The sequence below is a fragment of the Engraulis encrasicolus genome, chromosome 5, assembly GCF_034702125.1.
Source record: "Engraulis encrasicolus isolate BLACKSEA-1 chromosome 5, IST_EnEncr_1.0, whole genome shotgun sequence".
Taxonomy (NCBI): Eukaryota; Metazoa; Chordata; class Actinopteri; order Clupeiformes; family Engraulidae; genus Engraulis; species Engraulis encrasicolus.
Window position 1 is genome coordinate 6,473,243 of NC_085861.1, and position 14,885 is coordinate 6,488,127.

Genomic DNA, 14,885 nt, shown 5'->3' on the forward strand with positions numbered 1-14,885 from the left:
ACAGGCAAACGTTTACATAATAACATACATGTTAGATGTTACATGTTGATGTTTACATAATAGAGATGAATCAGATCATCTCCATGGTGGTGTTTACACTAATACCTCCAGGACGTGGTGTAACAGAATGTAGTGCTGCTCTCTCTCTCTCTCACTCTCTCTCTCTCTCTCTCTCTCTCTCTCTCTCTCTCTCTCTCTCTCTCTCTCTCTCTCTCTCTCTCTCTCTCTCTCATGTTGATCCCATGTGATGTCAAGCCAGTGTTGCCAGATGGAAAATGTTGAACTATCGCACTACGGAGGACAATATTATGGAACAAATACAATAATTATCTAACTTCTGGCAACACTGTGTCAGGCTTGCAGGCAGGCATGCTATATACAGTGCCTGCTCCAGGAGGACACCTGGTGGTGAGTGTCCAGAACTGCAATGGCCATCTCTAAAGAGGCTAGAGGATGAACATGCAGTATTGTCTGTACTCTACTTTACTTAAAAACACAAAACTAACTAACCCTTCTTTGTATCTGCACTTGTACCTGTTAGTAATGCTGGCTATGATTATGTTCGTGAATATTGTATAGTTCTGATCCGATTAAATGCTTGACTGCATCTACGCTGCCTTTTATTTATACAAGAGCAATGGCAATATAGTTCAATCTAATCCGATCTAATAGTGACTTCAGACATTGGTATAAAGAAACTAAAATGTTCAAAGGAATGAATCCTTTTTGCAGTGGAGCTCTATTGCAATAGTAACCAACCTCAGGCATTCTTGAGGAGCTTCATATTACAGAAGTGCTTCATGTCATGTGCTTTACTTAAATAAGGCTCAAACATCTTCATTCATAGTACAACTTGTGACTGATTTTTTTAATATATTATTTTTTACATAATGTTTTGACAGCCCTTCAAAGAAGATGGAAGTTACCATTGAAAGCGAAACATCTTTTACATGTGTGTCAGAAGAGGACAGTATTTAGTCCCGTGATTATGGGCTGTCTGTCTGCATGACAGGAGCTATACTGCCATGAGAAGGTAAATTCAATATTGCACTATACAAATAACTTAAAGTGATGGTTTGGAGTAGATTCACCCTATGGTCATTTGAACCGTGACATCCAGCTAAGTCCTAGTCCACCCAAAGTTTTTTCTACCTTGGCCGAACATTAGCAGAGTTACCGAGAGTAGCAGAGTTACAGAGTTACCGAATAGTGAATCTAGGCCTACTCCGAACCATCACTTTAAAGTGAAGTGAAAGTGAAAGCCCATTGGGAAACTCCAACTCCCATTGTCATTGTGACACAGCACTCCACAGCACACAAGTGAACACTGCACACTGCACACAACGAAATTGCATTTTATGCCTCACCCGTGCAAGGGGGCAGCCCTCAGTGGCGCCCCATGGGGAGTAGTGCGGTGGGACGATACCATGCTCAGGGTACCTCAGTCATGGAGGAGGATGGGGGAGAGCACTGGTTGATTACTCCCCCCACCAACCTGGCGGGTCGGGAGTCGAACCGGCAACCTCTGGGATGCAAGTCTGACGCCCTAACCGCTCACCCTTTAATCTTCCTCAGGTTATATCACTTGATTGGTCCTCTTCTACAGATACAAACTCTTTGGACAGCCGTTCTGTCAAGACTGTGTTGAATACTACAATATTCAGTTCTCTATCAGATTACAAGCTCTACTTTATTATTTTATAATTTTTATCCATCAAACTGTGTGTGTGATACTGGGCCCTAAGCTGTTTGGTTAAGCCTCACTGTCTTTAACAAAAGTCATTCCTCTTCCTCTTCTGTAAGTCATATTCCAGTCAGTTGTAACCCATTACAGCTCTACTCTGTCTCTGACCCATTTCAACAGAAATCCCCGAAAAGCACTCAATGAATTTCTCATGTGGTGCAGCAAAATCCCCTGTCATGCCTCAGGAAATCACATTTCTCTGAAATAACGGTGTCATCATCTGACTAACTTAGAATTGAAGACATAGACACTGGTCTACTACTCTACGTGGCTGACCCGGGTTCGATTGCGGCTTGGGCCCTTTGCCAACTCTTCCCCATCTCTCTCTCTCCCCACTCGCCTCCTGTCATTGCTTCACTGTCCTATCGAAATAAAGGCAAAAAGTCCCCAAAAATATTTGAAATCGTAACTTAAAAACTTGATGAAGACCGTTTTCAATCTAAAACACCCTGACTACTTTACAGGTACCTCTACAATATATATATATGTTGGTTTTTCACGACTTTATTGATGATAGGACAGTTTGAGAGGTGGACAGGAAGCGAATGGGGAGAGAGATGGGGAAGGGTCGGCAAAGGACCCGGGCCGGGAGTCGAACCCGGGTCGGCCGCATGGCAGATGAGTGCCCTACCGTTTGGCCAAGGCAGGGCCTCAAGATGGTATTGTTAATGCTGGTGAACATTGCCACATATTCATACCCTGTACAGATATTTACCAAGGATGACAGAACATACTGTAGAGATCTATTAAATGAATATAATCTACATCCATCCAGGCCAAGTTGACAGGGACAAAATGGATTGGCTATACTATGTGTGCCATACATTAATATATAGCACATCTCGTATAGCCAATCCATTTTGTCCTTGTCAACTTGGCCTGGATTGATGTAGATTAAAGCTAGTGTGACATTTTTTAGAAGTTTGTTTCCAGATTGTATGCTGCCCATTAAAAGTGTGTTCTTTATTAGAACAGGAGAGGATAGTGAAGACTCGAAGTGGAGAACGAAATGGGATGGGGCATGACCTACAGCAGTGGTTCCCAAAGCTCCACAGTGGGTCGCGAAGCCCTCTTGGGCTTGGGGATTTAATTTTAATACCATATATAGCCCATGTTGAATAAATGACAAAGCATTTAAACTAGTATATGCATAGAAGCAACACACTGTGATACATTAAACATTTATTCTATATTTCACTGAAGACAAAGTGTGGAATAAAATGATAACTAATGAGTTTTTGCAGGAAACGGAGTATCATGTGACTCCCTCTCGTGCGGGCGCTCGCACGTTTGGATCACCAAAGCTTACAATGGTAAAAATATGGGTCCCTGAAAAAAAAGGTTGGGAACCATTGACCTACAGTATAGGCTGAACTTGAACCTGGAAATTATGAAAATATTAAATTAAGGAAAAATAAAATAAAAAAATGGGCAGATCCTAGACTATGAAGAAAGTGATAAAACAGAGCTGCTCTGTGTGCAATTAGCCATGCACCACCTAGTAATCAGAAATGCCCTCACATTCACACATCACATGTGCCCACCATTCAAATCAGGGGAGATGCAAGCGAGTCTGTGAAGACCAACTTAAGAGAGAGGACAGAAGAGCTGTAGTTGCGCTTGGCAGCTTCTCCGACCTCCTGGTTCATCAACGCTGCACATTTGACTTTCACATCCCAGGTAAGATTTCTTCGACATACTCATTGATGCAGGCTTTAATTGTCACTTTACTTACCTTCTCCGATAACCCATGCCACCACCACCTCAGGTAGACACTAAAGGACTGATGATTACCCACATGGTACTATTGTACTTATTATGTTATTTTAATGTCAATTTAAATACTATACAGAACACAATTCTGACGAAATGTAGAAGAAACTGAAGACAATGATTTCTTCTTCTTCTTCTTCGTCCTCTTCTTCTTCTTCTTCTTCTTCTTCTTATTTTTTTTAAATTATTATTATTACTATTATTATTGTTATAATTACATTATTATTATTATTATTATTATAATGGACTTGGCGAAGCGAACAGCCCTTCAGCTGCGCCGTCGGGCTGTTTAGAACGCTCCACCTCGTCCATTATTTCCCTTGATATCGGGCCACCTCGTCGTCCGCTATTCCATACATAATTATTATATTATTATGATGATGTGTAGATATATTTACTAGACTCAGTAGTGGGTCATTAATGGGAACATCTCAGTTGTGCCTGATGACAGAGCAGCAGCCAAGCGATACGAGGTCAGCAGACACCCAGACACTAAATGGATTTGCACGGTGTTTGGGCTGATTAGAAATGGTCATTGTGGCGACACAGCAGCTGACTAACACATGGGGACGTGTCGTGATGAAGCCCATCGTCATTAACGCTGTCTGACCTTGAGCCTGGTGGTACCATCCCGCCATAGTACTGCTCCCTTGGGGCACAGTTTGGGGCTGCCCTCTTACAATGGCGAGGCATAAATGTAGTTTTGCTGTGTACAGTACAGTGAGCACTGTGTGCTGTGGAGTGCTGTATCACAATGGCAGTGGGAGTGTCCCAGGTTGTCTTAATGGGTGGCAATGTACATGGAGCACATGTAGGCTGGGGGTCATTTCCCAGCGTCCTTCTGTATGTGTGAAGTTAAGTGAAAGCCCAATTGGGAAACCCCAACTCCCATTGTCATTGTGACACAGCACACCTGTGCAAGGGGGCAGCTGCCAATGGCACCCCAAGGGAGCAGTGCGGCGGGACAGTACCATGTTCAGGGTACCTCAGTCACCTCAGAGGAGGATGGGGGAGAGCACTGGTTAATTACTCCCCCCACCAACCTGGCGGGTCGGGAGTCGAACCAGCAACCTTTGGGATAAAGTCTGATTACATTACACTATATTACATGAAATGACATGAAAGTATGTGTGTGTGTGTGTGTGTGTGTGTGTGTGTGTGTGTGTGTGTGTGTGTGTGTGTGTGTGTGTGTGTGTGTGTGTGTGTGTGTGTGTGTGTGTGTGTGTGTTATTCAAGGTGAGGCATCATGGCACACAAAGGCACCCAGAACAACGTGGGGACAGGAGGAGCGCCTCATCCAGTAAGACTAAGACTTCATTCCTCATATACACTGTACAGCCTTGGTCTCCAAACAAAGGCCCACGGGCCAAATCTGGCTCAGACTTGGCAAGCATTTGACCCGCCATGAGGTCAGATGAAATGAAAACATAAATGTGTGTTATTTTCGGTCACTAAAACTTCAGTGAGTCATATCTCTCCAAAGCATTCACAGGGAGTTACATCTTATGCTAACAGTATCATAACAGACATTGCCAAGAAGGGAAAACAGAAAAGTGAAAATCTGTTCTCTGTCCAAACATCTAACTTGTTTCTCATTGGGTTGGGGCAGCCTGCAACCCCAATTGCGCTACACAATTTGGCCCTTGGAGGTAAATATTTGGAGACCATTGCTGTACAGTATATTATACAGCAGACTCCACTATACACCAACGAGCAACTATTTAAATTAATTATATATGCCCATGTTATATTATACACGTATAGCCTATGTTATAAACTTAGTGTCACCAAAATTGTAAGCTATGTTTTAATCTGTTACTTAAGGTTTTCGGTAGTGTCATAGCAATGTTGTTATATTGTAGTGGAGTATTTTGAGCAAATAGTGAATAGGCCCGTCGGCAACCCCTTCTGCCCTAAGAGGCTACAGGACTGAAAGGGACCAAGTGTGAAAATGTCCTATAATGCTCTCCTCTACCGCCCCCAGCAGGACAGGTGCAGTGTAGCGACTGGCTGGCCTTCCCAGATGGGATTTATGGCTCTTTTTCGGGATCCGTATCTTAGTGGCTCGTTCCTTTCAAAGAGCCGTTCAAAAAACTGGGTCTTTTGGCTCTTTTTTAAAATTATTTATTCAGTGTTAAGAATGTAATATGTTGACTCCACCTCAAGGTAATTTTGTCCAAACCACAAATGATTATTCTCCTGCTTCTAAAGACCGTTTTTTCCTCTCTTTGAGGCAAACAATTGTGTTTTTTCCCAAATTTAATTACTCTGGTCGAGGTCACGTGCTTATAATGAATGAAAAATGAACGAACTAACGGTCGAGTGGCTCCCCCAGCTGTGATCCGGTCCCCATTGTTCACTTCAGGGAGCCGTTAAAAAGAACCGGCTCGTTCATGAACGACATACCTCTACTTCCCCTGGTGTGCTCCCGACCAGATCCAGGCATGAGGGATGCAATGCTAAGAGTTTACTCCCTTACGAAAATCGACCATGGCACGAAACTATGAAATTAACCGTGGCTTTACTCTAAAAACTAACCATTGTCCTACCACGGTTTATAATTATTCATAAAATGTTTAACCATAGACACAGACCATGCTGGAAAAAAACCATGAAAACCACGAATAACCATGATCCATGGTTAGACAGGAACCACAGTTTTCATGGTTACCCCAAAAAAACATGGATAACTCATAGTAATACTATGATTAGTTCAGAGTACTTAGAGAAATCATGGTTACTACCAGTGGTGTAGTCTAGTTTTTGATGGTGGATGTACTGTATATATTTGTGCTATTCAAAACAATGGATAATCCATTTTAAGTGGGTATACTGAAATCCCTGAAATTTAGAAGTGGGTATACTCCGTATACCCGCGATCTACGTAGATACACCACTGGTTACTACAGTGCAGTGAAGCCATGGTTAATAAAATAAAACTATGGTCGATTTTCGTAAGGGCATCTTCAGACGCCTTCCTTCACCCCTTGACAAATGAGCAAGATACAGTACCTCCCTGTAGACGTGAGAGAGTTGTTAGTACCTGTTAGTCAGGAGTGCGTTTCTCGACAGCGTCGTTGCTAAATAAGTTAGCAACTTACTCAGTTGCAATGCATTTTCCCATAGGCAACTTCCTAAGTAGCTACCTGGTTAGCAACGTCACTGTCGAGAAACGGGGTCCAGGTTAGTGTCACACCTCCTGAAATCCAAAATGTGCTCCTCTGGGAGCGTGTCTATGTTCCCACAGCCCCTTGCTCCCACATCACTGAGACTTTTAACAGAAATGTTTATGCCCATTGGACCCACAGCCCAATGGTCCCACAGCTTATACCTGGCCCATGTTACCACATTTCTAAGAATGTATTCATATTTAGGCCCTATGTCCCATGGCAGGGAGAAACGCACATTCTCTTAGTTTACTTGAAAATGTGGGAACAAAGAGTTGTGGAACATAGGGCCTGAATAATTTCTTAAAAATGTGGGAACATGGAGCAGCAAGAATAAGCTGTGGGACCAATGGGCTGTGGGTACATAGAGCTGACCCCGCTCCTCTCCTCCACCTCCCCTCCAGCAGGAAGAGGACTCTAGTGCAGTGGAGCGTGTGGCGGGTCTCCCCCTGGTGCGCTCCCTGGTACAGGGTGTGGGCTCGGTCTACGGGGAGGCCAGGACTCGCTACCCTCTGCTGGGCTTCATGGGAGACCTGTCCAGCCTGGGGTTACGCTTCCTCCAGCTCACCGCCAGCGAGCGCACCGCTCCACTCAGAGACAGGCTGCAGCCAGAGAGTGAGTACTCCCTACTACTACTACTGTTACTGTTACTACAATACTATTAGGCCCTACTACTACTACTAGTACTACTACTTCAGTACCACTATTAGGCTACTACTATTACTATTACTGCTACTACTACTACTACTGCTGCTGCTGCAGCTGCTACTACTACTACTACTACTACTACTACTACGACTACTACTATTAATTACTACTTCGACTACTATTACAACTACTACTATGACTGCACCTACTATTACTACTACAACAACAACAACTACTACTGCTACTACTACTACTACTACCACTACTACTAATTCTACTACTACTACTAACAACAACAACAATAACAACAAAAACAACTACTACTACTATGAAAGGACAACAACAACTACTACTACTACAAAAGGACAACTACTACTACTACTACTACTACTACTACTACTACTACTACTACTACTACTGCAGAGGGATTGTTGCATGATGTTGAAGACAATAACGATACTTCTGAAATGGGTTAAGCGGCACTGTAATCAACTGACAAGGCCAGTTGCTTATGTTTTAACTGGACCTGGACATGACTGAAACCTACTTCTGCTCCAACAATTACTACCAATACTTTGAATATTACTTCTCCTCCTTCTCCTCTTCCTCCTCCTCCTCCTCCTACCACTACTATTACAACTAATACTACTACTACCGCTAGAATATGTGATGATGATGATGATGATGATGATGATGATGATGATGATGATGATGACAATGATGATGATGATGGTGGTGATGATGATAATGATGGTGGTGGTGGTGGTGGTGGTGATGATGATGATGATGATGATGATGATGATGATGATGATGATGATGATGATGATGATGATGGTGATGATGATTGTGATGATGATGGTGACTAATGACATCATCTACGGTAATCTGATTGGATCTTCCATTGACTTTGTTACATTTGCTTGGTAGTTCAAGCACTCAACCACTATGCTTGTATGGGGCTGGATGAGATGGAGAAAAACTTCCCAGCTCTCAACCAATCAGCAGAGGAGGTGAGTGACCTTTGACCTTTCATACAGGAAGTAAATAACGTCAAAAGCAGTTATTCTAACTTGTCTTTTAAACGCAACTTATATCATGTGTTTTTATGTGCTTCGGGGGCTGAGATATTTAGATTCTAATAGGCAGAGGGCACCTTTTCCAAAAAAGGGCTTACTAGGCATTCAGGATGAGTTTTTTGCCTTGGGCTAAAATGGATTAACTGCTAACTGCTAACCTCTGCTTTCTGCTCTTCTCAGGTGTTGAGTCATCTGAAAGACGGCCTCTTTCTGACCCTGGATGACCTCCAGGTGCGTGTGACTGAGGAGGTGGACGGGATGCTAGAGAAGTAAGTCCAGGTGGAAAACACACCTCTTCTCTCTCGCCTTTCACTAGGGTTTGAAAACACACCTCTTCCCTCTCGCCTTTCAGTAGGGCTTGATCAGTTAGAGTTAGAGTTAGAGTGTACTTTATTGTCCCCGGAGGGGAAATTTGTCTTGGGCTTCAACAATCACTGCATAACATACAGTACTCACTCACATACCCATACAACATAACATAGAGAACACAAAAAACATAGAAAACATAAAAGCATAAGAAACATGGTAAAAACCTGTGCACTCCCTTCACATGACATGTCTATCTATCATTGCGCATTCTAATCGCATTGGGGATAAAAGAGTTCTTATATTTAATCAGTCTGCAGTTCAGCGTCCTGAAACGTCTACCTGAGGGAAGCAGTGTAAACTCATGGTGCAGAATCAGGGTTTGATAACACACCTCTTCCCTCTCACCTTTCACTAGGGTTTGATCAGGGTTTGTGTATATACAATGTTCTGAGACCATTGCGTATGAAACTTTTCCTCTGTGTCTGTCAACTCACATAGGATTAGTTTTTTTAATGATAATTTTTAAATATCTTTTCTTGACTTTTTTTTTTTTTTTTAATCATACTGAATTTGGTATTCCTATTGTGAAGAACTGTGATTTTAAATGTGTTGAAAAAATACATAAATGTCCCTCTGATATTGACGTTTGGCATTGCCATTGTGCAGGGGGGAGCAGCTGGTGGATGTGATCTGGGATCTACTCATCGCCCTGCAGAACTCGCCTGCGGGCCGCGCCGTGACCTCTGGCCTTGACGACGTTCTCACGCGCACCGAGGAAGCCGTGGCCCTTTACCTGCCCATACCCCCCACACTGCGTAAGTCATATAGCCATAGACAAGACCCTTTATACCTGCCCATGCCCCCACACTGCGTAAGTCTTATATACAGGCCTTATATACACATGTGAGTCTTATATACAAGACCCTGTATACCTGCCCATACCCCCCACACTGCGTAAGTCTTATAGCCATAGACTTACAGTATACTAGACCCTGTACCTGCCCATACCCACCACACTGCGTAAGTCTTATATACCTGCCCATACCCCCCACACTGCGTAAGTCATATAGCCTTATACAAGACCCTTTATACCTTCCCATACCCCCCACACTGCGTAAGTCTTACATACAGGGCCACAGACTTATACAAGACCCTTTACCTGTCTATACCAGAGACGATCTATATGCAGAATAGAGAATCTTTGTCTATACCCCCCACACTGCGTAAGTCAGGGCCATAGATTTACTGTATACTCCACTGTAGACAAGACCCTTTATACCTGCCCATGCCCCCACACTGCGTAAGTCTTATATATAGGACAGACTTATACAAGACCCTGCATAGGCCTACCTGCCCATACCCCCCACACTGTGTAAGTCTAAGTATACAGGGCCATACACTTATATTCACACACACATGAGTTTGAGGGCCATATACTTATACAGAGCCCTCCACCTGCCCAATGCCACCCCCACTCTAAGTTAGTCTTATACGTATGCAGGGACATAGAGTTTGCTTCACACACACACACACACACACACACACACACACACGCGCGCACACGCACACACACACACACACACACACACACACACACACACGCACACACACACACACACACACACACACACACACACACACACACACACACACACACACACACACACACACACACACACACACACACACACACACACACACACACACACACACAGCGCGATTCTTATACACAGGGCCATATGCTGAGTAGACAATATAAAAACAGAGTGGACAAAGATGTGCCACTTTTGCTTTCTTTCCCCACCAGAGGGCGCTGAGAGCTGTTGAGACACGGAGCTCAGTAGTTCCCCCATCATCATCTGATATGCAAAATGCCAATCTGGGCACCATGTCCACAGCGTTAGTCATCGCCAAGATCATATTCATTCATGACAGAGGAGGTGGGATGTATCATAGTCATGGAGTAGGTGCCAGACACCATGCAAAACAGCTGAATCATTAACATAGGACCGGGCTTTCAGTATCGAGAGGGAAATGTCCTCCGGCTTGCATCCATCCTTTCTCACCAAAGGGACAATAGGAGAACAGTATTTTTATTATTTTTTTTTGTTCTTAAAGGGACACTGTGTGAGATTTTTAGTTGTTTATTTCCAGAATTCATGCTGCCCATTCACTAAAGTTACCTTTTTCATGAATACTTACCACCAGCATAAAATTCTAAGTATTCATTATGACTGGAAACATTGCACTTTTCATACATGAAAAGGGGGATCTTCTCCATGGTCCGCCATTTTGAATTTCCAAAACTAGCCATTTTTAGCTGCAAAAATGACTGTACTTGGACCATACTATAACATATTTGTTTAATACTTAGTAAACTTTCATGTAAAGATCAAATTTGGCAATAGGCAGCCCAGTTTCAATAAGCAGCATAGCTGCAGTACCTTTTTTTGACCATTTCCTGCACAGTGTCCCTTTAAAATTGACTTTTTGTGTTCTGACCACAGCACCCCACAAAAAACAGAGGATTTGATCTTTCTCTATTTGACACTGTTGATGATACTGATGATATCCTGGTTGTGTATCTCTCAGGCAACGAATTCGAGGCGAGGGCCCAGCTGTATGAGGACGATGACGATGATGAGGAGCCGGGGACGTGGACGCGGGTGCGGTGCCTCCTGCTGAGCCTGACGCTGCAACTATACCACCGAGCTCTGAAGCTGAGGGAGCAGCTGCAACACGCCATCCAACCACTGGGGGTCGCTGCTGACACAGTGAGAGAACAGTAGCTTTGTTTTCATCTTCATTCTTCATCTCCACTTCTCATGTTTTGTCAGGAGACAAGATTTTTTTTTTTTTCCAGGACTAGTCTGGAGTAATTTTATGCACATGTTCTTTTGTGATGAAACAACCAATACAGTATATGATTTTTAAAAAAACTCTGCATTAGTTTAAGTAGCTTTATTTGATCTGATTCAAATCAGAGGAGTTTTGTCTGGCAAGATGTGCAGACGGCAGGAAATGCCACAGTCGTCCCAGGCTGTGTTGTGTTCATAGTGTCTGAGAAAGTCTCTCTTATAAAATAAAGATTTAGAAGACCCCAACTGCTCCTCGGCAATGTTTTGTTGTTCATTTTCGTGAGTCTCTTCAATAATAATCAACTTTGTCTGATGTGCTTTCAGAATAAATGCAGAGATTAACATTTCAGGAGAATTTCAAACAGTATGTTTCCCCTGTGTGGAATGCCTTACCCAAGTATTTTCTTTAGAAAAACTATGTTTTTAAATATTTTTTTACAAACAGCCACATGCTAAACATGTAGTTATTTTAAAATTCATATATGCATTTAAAGACAGGAAAGTAAACAAGAAAAGGAACATTTTATCCTGTGCTATTTGAATATGAAGCAGTGCACACATTAAAACTTAATCTGCATGGAGACCTCATCTCAATGCATAACAGGCCTTTTGAAAAATGCATTACATTTCCAAACAGAGTATAACATCTCTGAAAGTCGGCCTTCAGACAAGTCTGAATGTTCTTCCTCTGGTTCACCTCTTCTATTGTGTCTTCTACCAGGGAAGCCAATGGGGGTGGGGGGTTGGGGGGGGGGGGTGTTGTCCTGGGCCCATGGAGAGAGGGGGCCCAGAATAGGGTTTTCATGACATTGGATGTATTGGATGGGGGGCCCACTCAGAGTATTTTGTCCTCAGGACAACACTGTCAGTGGCCCAGTAGCGATAACCATAGGCAGACAAGGCAGTCGCCTAGAGCAGTACATTTTTGGGGGGGCACCACTAACACCCAAAAGTCCCACAAAATTAGAACGTCTTGCGAATTAGTAGAATAAAACATTTAAATTTACACTGCCAATGCTTATTCATGGAAACTCAGTATACAGTATGTAGGTACACAATCAGATGTGCTCGATTAGATGTACAGTCCGATCTTATGTTTACAGAGGCCAAGTGCTAAATGCACAAATAGGCAAAGGGGGGTGTAGTGTTCGCCTAGGGCACCAAATTCACTAGAACCGGCCCTGGCGACCCTGCTGCCACCCCCATGATGCTCCCAGCATGCCTAGCATCAGAAGACAACATGGCCGCCCGCATCATGGCCGCCTTGCCTTCCTGTTGTCGTGCCTTATGGGGTTTGGGTTATAAATAGCCGGGCTACGTGCTCTGGCCCACGGCCGGATGGTACACTGGGGGCCTCTGGCGCTCGCTTCACTTCCTGCCTACATGACCAGCCAGCAGCCACAGGGGCAGCACCACATGTGGGCACCGGGCACTCATTAGGTGGTCCGACTACACAAGCACAGGACCCCCTGGGGATCACAAGCAGAGAGAGAGAGAGGGAGAGAGAGAGAGATGGAGAGATGGAGAGAGAGAGAGAGAATAAAGAGAGCAAGAGCGAGACAGAGAGAGAGAGAGAGAGAGAGAGAGAGAGAGAGAGAGAGAGAGAGAGAGAGAGAGATGTGGGTCAGAGAGAAGCAAACAAGTAAAGAGATGATTGAAATAATAATGTGCAGAATAATAAAAAAAAGAGTTCTTGGCTGCAGTACCATGTACCGGCTACATCGTCACTACAGAAGGCCTGCCCTGCAGGGGTGTCTTAAGGACGGAGGAAATCACAGAAAATGCCCTGGTCTAAAATAGTGGCAGCCACCCCAAAATAAAATAAAATAAAATAAAATAAACCTCTTGCTATTTTATTTGGCCAGCATTGTACTCTTCCACTGGCCTGGAGGCACTATGCCACGTAGCTGCTGTTTCTCAGACATAACGAAATGAAAACAAGCTAATCACAATATACATGATATAATACTGTATATAAAAAATGTGTAAAACATGAACACTGTTAATCTGAAGCTGCTAATTGTGCTACTCCATTCATGATTATACTATAAAATAATTAATTATATATTGTTGCAACTGCAAGTACGTAGCCCCTTAATGCACGCTGTATCTCCAGTTGCACGCTGTAATAGTAATTGAAATGTTAACTACCATAGGACTACAATACTAGGACTACAATACACTAACACAGGGCCTTAAGTAATGCACTACGACCTTGCCATTGCCATTCTGGTAGCAGTACATTTATAACGCTGTGTCTTAACGGGTTAATGCAGGGGTCCCCAAACTAAGGCCCGGGGGCCGGATGCGGCCCACCATGCCCCTTTGACCGGCCCTCCACCTCTCTGCACCTCACCATTTACAATGGCCCAAAGAAGCAATCCTCACAGAAAAAAAATAATGATAAAATATTGTATCTATTGTATCAATCATAAACTGTCATTCACCATATTTTTCTAACCGTTCCTTGCTATATTTACATATGAAGTATTCACTTCTTTTGCAAATCGCTTGTAATGATGAACTATTTTGTGCTAGAAATTATGGCTATAACAGGCAGTAGCCTAGCATACAGCCCACATTGATCCTGGCCCCTGATCACAGTCAGGAACGATAATGTGGCCCCCAGAGAAAAAAGTTTGGGGACCCCTGGGTTAATGCATTGCAGTTATACAACAAACTCTCATCCTACTCCTTCTGTACAGACCAGAAGATACCAAAGCACACAGTGCATAGTACACATTCCCTCTCTCTGTCTGTCTGTATACACGTTCTCTCTCTCTGTCTGTCTCCCACACTGTTTGAAGTGCGTAGCCAGTCTGCACTCTGTGTTGTGTTCCAGTGTGTTTGTTTGGGTTGTGAGGGTTTGGGCTGGTCAGCTAGGTGCCCAGGGGACGCGGTGCTACGTGAGGGTTTGGAGCTCGCTGCTCGCTGCTCTGAGGACACAGAGAGGCAGATAAGACATAGAGGACGCTGGCTGGCGCTGATGGCTCAGCAGATAGCAAAGACAAGAGTGTGGAAACTCCAGGGGCGCAGCAGCAAATTGTTGGCCCTAATACAATCAACTCCTACGGACCCATCCAGTCACATATCTACATGTATCGGCCTGAGTGTGGGCCCCCTATATTAGTAAATAGGGCCCTGGTGACTCAGTCACACTTAGCCCCCCCTGTGTGATACCCCTGCACACGCAACGTGCATCGTCTTCTTCAGTGCGGCCGGCCGGGGCCACTGAAAGCCCTTGCCCGGGCCCAGGACAAAACCATCTAAAAGGGCCCACCTCTCAATTACATACAATGTACAGGGGACC

The 14,885-nt window shown here is 43.8% G+C and overlaps 1 protein-coding gene across 1 annotated transcript in view; it reads left to right on the forward strand.

Annotated features, from left to right (window-relative positions):
- Nucleotides 1-6,511: 6,511 nt before the first annotated feature.
- The window catches only part of plin6 (perilipin 6), a gene marked incomplete at its 3' end in the record, with an annotated part of 21,530 nt that continues 13,156 nt past the window's right edge, over nucleotides 6,512-14,885 (forward strand). Inside the window, exons 1-6 of the mRNA XM_063198433.1 lie at nucleotides 6,512-6,541; nucleotides 7,092-7,299; nucleotides 8,260-8,342; nucleotides 8,589-8,677; nucleotides 9,384-9,532; nucleotides 11,310-11,491. Coding sequence (XP_063054503.1) covers nucleotides 6,512-6,541; nucleotides 7,092-7,299; nucleotides 8,260-8,342; nucleotides 8,589-8,677; nucleotides 9,384-9,532; nucleotides 11,310-11,491 — 741 coding nt within the window. The remainder of the gene's footprint in view (nucleotides 6,542-7,091; nucleotides 7,300-8,259; nucleotides 8,343-8,588; nucleotides 8,678-9,383; nucleotides 9,533-11,309; nucleotides 11,492-14,885) is intronic.